At 43.4% G+C, this 9,878-nt stretch overlaps 1 protein-coding gene across 1 annotated transcript; it reads left to right on the top strand.

The window, feature by feature from the left end:
• Positions 1–633: 633 nt before the first annotated feature.
• DDX47 (DEAD-box helicase 47) lies at positions 634–8,863 on the top strand. Its single transcript, XM_041481651.1, has 12 exons — positions 634–729; positions 1,392–1,485; positions 2,948–3,136; positions 3,809–3,880; positions 4,373–4,491; positions 4,997–5,068; positions 5,188–5,304; positions 5,452–5,598; positions 5,908–6,045; positions 7,437–7,507; positions 8,048–8,177; positions 8,270–8,863. Exons 1-12 carry the CDS (start codon positions 646–648, stop codon positions 8,387–8,389), a joined length of 1,353 nt encoding a protein of 450 aa, XP_041337585.1. The 5' UTR covers positions 634–645; the 3' UTR covers positions 8,390–8,863.
• Positions 8,864–9,878: the final 1,015 nt, after the last annotated feature.

Here is a 9,878-nt window from a genome sequence, read left to right as displayed (position 1 = left end):
GAAATGCCACGCTCGGAATCCAGGGACAGATGCTGCAGTGTATCAGCATTTCCATTGAGAGCACGCCCAGACTGACTTCCCAGAGACAGAGGGGAAAAAAATTCTTAATTCATACTTCAAAAATTCATATTAGCAACTGTCATAAACACGAAAACAATGTAGGGCAATGACACCTCTTTTCTCTCTTCCCATGACTAGTGCTTCAAATTGTTTCATACCAACACATCCGAAGCACTTAATTTGTTCTCTATACACATTATGGATCTAAGTTTATACATATTCTTGCCTTTTCGTGTCTGGCCAGCTCATTTTGCCTGTTCTTTCACAGCTGTAGAAGGTACGAGCTACAGCATGAAGAACTGCCGAAGCCATGCAGCGCTGAGTGCAGGCCTGAGGCTCGGCCGCTCGGGGCTACCGCCGGGAGGGGAGGCGGGCAGGCTTCCCCACAGCCCTTCAGGGTGCCCCTGTCCCAGGAGAGGCGCCTGGAGATCCGCAGCTCTCCCTTCCCTGGGCACCCCTCGGAGCTGAGGGAGAGCCCTCCCGATCCGCTCGGCTCTTCCTCCGGAACTACAAATCCCGTCGCGCTCCGAGGAGGACTACAGCTCCCAGAGTGCTCCGCGCTGCATCCGGAGGGGACGGGCCAAGATGGCGGCAGGCGAGGAGGAAGGGTCTGCGCCGGAGCCGGAGCAGGAACCGGCGGCGGAGGAGCCGCGGAGCTTCAAGGACTTGGTGAGGCTGGGCCGGAGCTGCTGCCGCCCCCGGTGCTCGCTGCCCTGTCCCGAGGAGCAGCGTCCTGCTCCCCCCGCGGGGATGGGGCCCGGGAGCTGCCCGTGTGCCCGCGGCGCAGACACGTGCGGCGCTCCGCGGGCAGCGGGGCCGGGCCGGGCAGGAGCTGCGGGCGCTCGCAGGAGCTGCGGGCCCTCGCAGGAGCTGCGGGCCCTCGCAGGAGCTGCGGGCACTCGGCCGCTGCCCCGCTGCGGGTGGCATTGCTGCTCGCATCGCCGCTCCGCAGCCGGCCGCCGCTGTCTTCAAGTTGTCTTAACTTGGCACGGTGTTTTTTGTTTTCTATGGTCATGGGTCACCCCTGAGGTGAAGAGATAGATGTGTGTGGGAGGGAAGTTCCTTGTGTAAACGAGGGTAAAACCGACCATATTCTTCCTGTGAAAGTCATCTCTAACAGATTTGGAGCAAATTCGATGAAGTTCCTGGTGGCAGTGGGGATCACTGTGAGCAGCCTGCCCTTTCAGAGAGTTGTGCTGGGGCCTCGTGTTGTTTGTCTCCGCTAGAGACAGGTTGCCTCTGTTGCAGCATGTATTTAATTTAACTCTGTGATTTAATTTAGGTCTTTTTGGTGATATCTGTTTCCCTTTTCCCTTGTCACTAATGTCCAGGGAGTGACAGATGTCCTGTGTGAAGCTTGTGACCAGCTGGGATGGAAGGTGCCAACGAAGATCCAAGTTGAGGCTATTCCAGTGGCTCTCCAAGGTGAGCAGTGTACTTCTTTGATCTGAACTGAGGCCTGCTCCAGGAGCTCTGTGTGAAGGAATTTTGCTGAGTGAGAAGGATCAGGGATGAGTGTGTCCCAACTTCTTCATTGTGGAGGATCTCTGTCTAGAAGTAGTTTTCATATTCATTCTGTGTCCTTCCCAGGTGGGGCTTGGAGTACTAGTTTATCCTATAGCACTGCCTGCAGTCACAGACTTTCAAATGGGTACAAACATTGTTCCTTGAGGGTTCACTCTTGTTGTGTAGTTCTGACACTCCATGTTAAATAGAAATCTTATTAATAATTTGAATTGCTAGTCCACATTGATCATTTTATTCCTGAAATACTCAGGGATATACAAGAAGCTTCTAATATGTTTTGGACTGTGTTGCTTCTGGTAGAGACCTACAGAGTGTGTTTGTGTGTGTGTGTGTGACTGAAAGTGAAGATGCCTTGACTGATTCCTTAGTGTGTATAATTTGCTTTGCTGTGAGCAGGCAACTCTTTGAAATTAGATTTCTGAGGTGAGTAATGACCAAACCACAGTGACTTTCTGTAAGCATTCTGGAATTACAAAAAAGTAAATTACTGAATTCAGCAGACATTTCTGTCTCTAGAATTTTTTTAACAAAACCCCCCAAAACACTCTCAAGGAGGAAAGGAACAACATAGTGACAGAATGGGAACAAACTTTCAGTGGCTGCTCTGTCCTAGCATTTAACTTTTGTCAGACTCTTTTACTACACATATGAGATTCTCTTGGGGGAAAAAAATCAAACACCAAGGTAAGACTGCATGCCTGAGAAATTGTTTCCAGTGTGAGGTGTGTTGACAGCATGTTCTTCTCGGCTGCCTGAGCTCAGGAGATCATAATGGATTCTGTTGATGAATTCCACCCTCTTGCCTGCATTGTTCTGGGGCAAAAGACTTTCTGTCCTACCCTTCCTACTGAAGGAACTGGTTTAGATTGCCCTGTTAATCAATGGCACAATTGTGCCTTGTGAAACGTGAGATTGGTAGTGCTGTTGTCCTGTAGTTTGTGTGACTGAAGTCTCAAGCAGCAGAGTCTGTTTCCTTGTAAGCCAAAAAACAGACGACATTTGGACTAGAATAGTGAGGTAGAGTTGTTAAGCTGTAAACTGATGTCAGATTTGAGACATTATAAAGTACCTAAGTTTTGTATGAAGCCCTGTATATTAACAGAAATTTAACTAGAAAATAGACTGTTGAGACTGTAATCATTGTACAAATAAAATCACAGTCTAAAAATGCTTCAGAGAGATTCTGAAATTCTTTGGTTTGGCCCTTTGTGGATTGTTTTTTTTTTTTTTTTGCCTTCTGTGTGCCTGCCTTTTTTTCTGTCCTTAGGGAGTTCTTGTGTTTTGTAGCACAGTGCTTTAAAGTCTTCTTTCTCTGTTCTGGACGTGTAACAGTTTTTTGCCCCCTTGCTCCTTCTCGCAGGCAGAGATGTCATTGGACTGGCAGAAACTGGCTCTGGAAAAACAGGAGCCTTTGCTTTGCCAATTCTCCAAGCACTGCTGGAAACACCTCAGCGGTTATTTGCTCTTGTTCTCACACCAACAAGGGAGCTGGCCTTCCAAATCTCAGAGCAGTTTGAAGCTCTTGGATCCTCCATTGGTGTTCAAAGCAGTAAGTAGCTTTTATGGTATTGGGCCAGTTTTTCTGAAGACCAGTTTGTCAACTTGAGATTGGAAAGATAAAAATAGAGGATTTGTATGAGGGGTTGAACAAAATGTGAGAAAAGCATATGCTGCTGGAAGACAGAGATCTGGTATCAGGTTTGAGAAAAAGTAACTGTACGGCCTTTCCTTATAGAGTGGTGTACAGCTCTTCTGCATTCTATGTCTAAATAGTTAAAGGTGGAAGTAGAAGAGAATCTTCTCAATAGTGGGTTTGTGTCCAGTGAAATTGCATAGAGCTCCCTGCTATGGTGTGATGTAGTTTAATCTTCCTTTCATGCTGTCTGTATTGATTCTTTAGATAATCTCTCAAAAAAAGCTTTGTGGGTATTTTTAGAATTCCTAGATTTTTGCAGCCAAGTTAAACTGCAAGGAAGAGATTCTGCCTGTAGCTCTTCAGCTGTGAAAATAAAATACTTGTGGCCAGTAAGGAATTAATTGCTTGGCTTAAGAAGCCTAGGAAGGTCAGATATGCTAAAATAAAGTAAATGCTCATAAAAATAAGTAGCTTTTCATTTGTACAGAATTGCTGTGGGTGGTGGGCAGTCAGAGTAAACACTACAGTGCCGGGGGAGGGCTGGTGCTACACTGAGGGATTCACTCCACTCTCTTTGTCCTGCAGCGGTTATTGTGGGTGGAATTGACACGATGTCTCAATCTCTGGCCTTAGCCAAGAAACCACATGTTATAATTGGTAAGTTGATGTGCTGGGGATGTGGAGTGTGAATATTATCAAACTGCAGCTAACCAAAGGAAGGAGAGTACATCCTTCATTTGTGTTTTGTCCCAAGCTCTGAGTACTGGTCTGTTAATGTTTCTAAAGCGTCCACCAGTAACTTTGTTGCTACAAGCTCATTCCAAAGCATTCCTGCTAGACATAGAGTGCTTTTGGCTTGTTTTTTCATTCTCCTCGAGTATTTGAAATGCTGGTCTCATCCTTCGCAGTACAGCTTGTCTGCAGTCTCTTTTGTGTCACTTCTTTTAGGACATTCTTCAGAGAGTCTGACTCCATTAGTCTTATTTCAGAACACTCTCTGAAGATACTCTATGAAAGAGTTATTCCCACAAAGCAATCTTTACTTTTCCTGGGCAAAGAATCCCATTTCTGTAATGGACAGCTGTCTTGCCTGTTTGGATCTTTTCCTCTGCTTTCATTCTGAATTTACTCTCGTTATGCTGTTGGTAGCAACCCCTGGCCGTCTAGTTGATCATCTGGAGAACACAAAAGGCTTCAACTTACGGGCTCTGAAGTTCCTAGTGATGGATGAGGCTGACCGGATTCTTAACATGGATTTCGAGACAGAGGTAGGGATCTGCTAAAAGACGAGTTTGGAACAGATGAGTCCCTTTAAAATCATTTCATACGGGCACATAGGAAATATTGAGCTGTTCTGTAGAAATTAGTAGTAAATTGTAACTAAGATCTCATAATTACACACAATCTGTGGTGGGATTACAACATAGCAGAGTTCTGCAGAGCTCTGCCAAGGCAGTAGGAGGGACTTTGACTCCGAAATCCACTGGTGTCTCTGGAGTGCCTGATGTAGAATGTAGTTATTGTAGAAAACACTTACACATTCCTGCAGAAACATTGCCTGATATTTGCACTGTTGTTGGACTTTTGGAGTTCACACTGCCTAATTGTCAACAAGATATCAGCCTACACCTTCCCTTTAGAAGAAAAAAAATTTGTTCCTACTGTATGTTTGCACATGCATTACTCCTCCTGTGGGTGATCTTTTTATTTGTGGAAGGTTTGTGTCTTGCTAGCTTGTAGTATTTAGTATCTCCATTTCTTATTTTTTTACAGGTGGATAAGATATTAAAAGTGATTCCTCGAGACAGGAAGACATTCCTGTTTTCTGCCACCATGACCAAGAAGGTGGGAGCAGACTAATCTGTTTTAATTCTCTTTCCGTAAGGCTAGCCTCTTGACTAGACTGTATTAATACAATTTTCTGACAAGATCTCTGTCCAACTAAATTTCTTTGATCTTACCAGGTTCAAAAACTCCAGCGTGCTGCTCTGAAGAATCCCGTTAAATGTGCTGTTTCTTCCAAGTATCAGACAGTTGAAAAACTACAGCAGTACTACATTTTCATCCCCTCCAAATTCAAGGTAATGACACTTCTGTTTCTTCTCTCTTACTGTCTTTTCTTGTTCCCACATCTGTCCAATATCTTGTCATTTTCTGAGTCCTAGACTTGATGTTGCACTTGTGATTATCTCTGAGGTGTTTTGACTTCTCTCTCTGTTTCTTTACAGGACAGCTACCTGGTTTACATCTTGAATGAACTGGCTGGTAATTCTTTCATGATATTCTGTAGCACATGTAACAATACTCAGAGGACTGCTCTACTGCTCCGAAACCTGGGGTTCACTGCCATTCCCCTCCATGGGCAGATGAGTCAGGTATGGGCATGAGCCCTCAGAATAGAGTAGGCAGGGGGCCTGGGGCTTGGGAAGTGGGCTGCAGCATACTGAGTCACACCTGCCTTGCAGGAGGAATATTTCACAGCTATTGGACTGGACTGATCCACAGAAATTTACCTAATGTGAATGCTGCTGCTCATTCTGTAATATTTAAAAAAGAAATTAGAGAAGTGAAATTTTTGAGTAGTTTATCCCTCAGTTCTTTTGTGCCAGTATCTTATCAAGAGGATATTAACTAGAAACTAAAATGAATGTTATTCTCTCATTCCCTTTTCATCCTTTTTCCAGAATAAACGTTTGGGCTCTCTAAACAAGTTCAAGGCAAAGGCACGTTCTATTCTGCTGGCTACTGATGTTGCAAGCAGAGGTCTGGACATCCCACACGTGGATGTGGTGATAAACTTTGATATTCCTACCCACTCTAAGGTAAGCATGTCTGTGTGCCAGCTGAGAGCTTCTGGTCACTGGGGGCAGATAGACGAACAAGGTGGAAAAAGGAACAGAGACATCTTTTCCATGTTCTGCTGACTGGCAGCCTAATTCATGATTTTGTACATTGAAAGGTGTAGTTCAGCCTCTGCTATTGAGTTGGTATCTCTGTTTGCATGGTCTCATGGCCTGGGTTGTAGAAATGATCCTGTAAGTGAAGAGGAGAAGTAAGGAATGCTCTGCGTCTTTGCATTTCTGCTCAGACTGTATGTTTTGCCTTTTTACATTAAGGGATTTTGAAAACAATTTTAACATATTACTAGTTTCACTAGTCATCTCTGTGTCCATGATCCAGGTCTGCCTACATATTTTAAGTAGTGCTAAAAAAAAAAAAAAACAACTAAATTCTGTGATTATGACATTCAAAAAGCATTTGGTTAAGAAAGGTGTCCTTAATATGTCTCACCTTCACATCACAAAAGTACAGCAAAAGGAAAAAAAAGTAAGTTACCAACTCTGTATGGAAAGTATGGGGTTATCTCGGGGATGTGACTGTTTCCCAGCTTAGTTCCAGAAAGCATGCCATTAACCTGCACTTCAGGAATTGCTGTTGTTGCTTGCAATGATTAAAGATACTGTGCCTTGCAAACAGAAGAAAGCATGGTAGGTCTTTTGAAGACACTCCTTTTGTAAAGGCACAAAAGTAAGAGAAAAGAAAAAAAAAAACAGTGGGGGCAGCAGCTTGAATGGTGTTATTATGGTCTTTGTGCTCTTCTCTCTCACCTAACCCACAGAACAGATCCTTTCTTACAATCCTCTCTCTGCAAGTCCTCTGTGGAAAAGGCAGTATTTTAATTTCCATAATGTAGTATAAAAACTGGAAAACAGCTTAGAACCATACTGACCAAAGATGCTCAATAGATCAGACTCTTCTAAATTATTCTCAATCATCCTCTCTTTCACCATGCTTACCAAGTTTAAGTCTACTTGTGAGAGAGTTTCTCTGGAAGATGAACTATGCAGAGCACTAGATTCCAAGTCTGAAAATGCAGGCATGGGATCACTGTGAATATTAGCTTTCAAAGGAAGTGAGAGTGAAGTCTTGGCAAAGGTCATGTATTGCAACTTTTATCCTGCAGTCTGAAATAATTTGATTTGGTCTTCTCATTTAGAAAGAGAATTCAAATGTTAAAAGTGAAGTTGTGCCTCCACTTAGGCTCTTCTCAAAATCTGATGCTGCACACCCTCCTGAGCATTTAATGCTGGCAGTATGTTCTTGACATTCTCTTGTTCTTTGCTAAAGAGAAAATATATAGGCTGATCTGCCATAAGATCTGTTCTGTGTTTGGTGAACATACATTATTGCTTATCAAGAAAATTCTTTCCAGGATTACATTCATCGTGTTGGGAGAACAGCTCGAGCTGGGAGATCTGGCAAATCCATCACCTTTGTTACACAGTAAGTGATAAAATTTAACAGACTTACTCTTTCCAGCTGTGTTTCAGAGCAGAAAATATCTGACCTGATCCTGGGTGAGAACAAAATACTAATTTTCATTTTGAAGTGCCAGTTGGTTTTATTTAGTTAAAGGGGGAGCGAATTCAAAGCCCATAGTGGGGAGGGAGAAGAGTCTAGAAAAATCTAGAAGCAGGCATTCATTGAGCAGAATGGTTTATAATTGGACTATACAATATATTTATATATTTTTTAAATATATAATGCATGTTAAGTAACTTTGGGGGTGTTTTATAAACACTGAAGTATTTGTCTAAAAAGAAAATCTTTACCAAATATTGCTGAACAGAGATGAGGTGAGCTGGATAAATCAGAGAAGCCATGCCAAACGGCATCATTTGGATGCAGCTGAGCTGCTTGTGAGACCATCAGCACAAACCAACAGTACCTGTGGGCTGGAGATAAGGGCTGAAGTGTGTGAGTGCTGACAGCTGAGGCCCTCTCAGGAGGGCTGATTGAAGCTGGTGCCTTGTCTTTCCTCAGGTATGATGTAGAGCTGTTCCAGCGCATTGAACACCTGATTGGCAAGAAGCTGCCAGCATTCCCCATGCAAGAGGAAGAAGTTATGATGCTGACAGAGCGTGTGGCTGAGGCCCAGAGGATTGCTCGAATGGTGGGTGCTGGCTTTTTGACCCTGTCCTTGCTGTTGTAGTCTGAATTTCTTCAGGTGCCAAACTTTGGGTCCATCTGTTGATTGCATTGCAGGAGCTGCGGGAGCAGGGAGAGAAGAAGCGATCTCGGAACGATGATGATGACACAGAAGAGGCTATTGGTGTCAGGAATAAGGTGGCAGGAGGGAAAAAGAAGAAAAGGAAAGCCTTCTAGTTTGGTATTTGACCAGACTTTTTTATTTTTCTCTTTATGGCTGTCTGAGCTATCAAAAACAGTCTACCAAGCCATCTCCAGTGGATTTTTTTTCAGAACTACATATGAAATTTGACAGTCCCTGAGGAAGAAAAACCTGCTTTTCTTCACCAGCTACAGACTGAGCTTGGCCCATGTTGGTACCATGGTAGCAGTTTTCCTTTCAGGGACACCGTCAGAGACCATCACCTCTGGCCTGGAAGCAGCTGTGGTCTGGCCCTGCTCATTCACTATGAAGTGCAGTGTGAGTGCAGCTTTTGCACTGCTGCAGCCTGTCCCACTATCCAATCTCACTGAGTGCATCTGGAGTCAGATCTGTCAGAAGAAAAAGTTTAAGTGACTGAGTTTTCACAGCACAGCTGTGATGCCCTTGCCTTGGTGAAGGGATGTGTTACATTGAGAACTCAAAATATATTTTGCTTAATTTTGAAGCTACCTGGTTTTCCTTGTCTTGTCATTGACCTGTTCTGGTCACTTTGTGTATCAGCTCTGCCAGAAGGTTTTCTTCTTGGGTCAATCCTAGCAATTCAGATGTGACATCAGTGCCTTAGATTTGTCAGCTGAAGAGTGGTCCAGCACAGAGAGAACAAGCTTCAGCAGGATGAAACATTCACTGCCTGGAATTCGATCCAATACATGCTGATGATTGTCACCATCAAGGATAGGTCAGGGTTTTGGGTGGGGTTTTTGTGGCCGATTCTCGTAGTACTTATGAGTGAACACAAGAGGGGGGTATTGACGTTGGAAAGCAGCTCACCTGTTTTTCTGCACCTCCCAGCTTGTATCCTGGAAAGCTCTTTGTTTCCCTAGGCAGGGAATTTTGTTACTCTTACGCTGAGTTCCATGCTGGATAAGTAGACTTTTGCAAGAATGAGATAAATGTACTTGATATAAAACCAGAAGGTTCTCATTGACAATAAAAATTTTCATACAGGATGTTCCTGTTGGTAGGCAGAGAACAGTGAGAAGCTCCTGCATATGTAAATTTACTGAAAACATGAAAATTTAATGTCCAGTAGAACCATTCCTAAACTGGATTTAGTTCTACATGAAAAATAATGTTCAAAATAGTCCTTTTTAGATCTAAATGGAAAGTAGAAACTATTGCAGTGGTCAAGATGAGAACACTGGTTATTTCACACTGTTGGCATAAATCTAGTATCCACTTGCATGCTAGTCAGAATGCTTTTACACTTTTGTTAGGGGCAGCAGATTTTGCAAAGAAATTCCAGAAAACCTAGGTCTGTTTTTTCATGAGGATCTGAGATACTCTTCAGAGCAAAAAGAGTGCCGGTGTTCTCACTCTTTGTTTATGTTGTAGCAGTTTACTTAAATCTCCCAAATATCTTCAAGCTCTAAAATGGTCTTGAGTCAGTGGCAGATCATAAGTGTACAAATCTTGGGTATGTTCATTGCTAAGAGCCTTTGTGTAAAGGAGAAAGTGTTTATC

The sequence above is a fragment of the Pyrgilauda ruficollis genome, unplaced genomic scaffold (assembly GCF_017590135.1).
Source record: "Pyrgilauda ruficollis isolate IOZ18807 unplaced genomic scaffold, ASM1759013v1 scaffold56, whole genome shotgun sequence".
NCBI classification, from domain to species: Eukaryota; Metazoa; Chordata; class Aves; order Passeriformes; family Passeridae; genus Pyrgilauda; species Pyrgilauda ruficollis.
The sequence above is the reverse complement of the archived record's forward strand: the minus strand, read 5'-3'. Positions and strand labels throughout refer to the sequence as shown.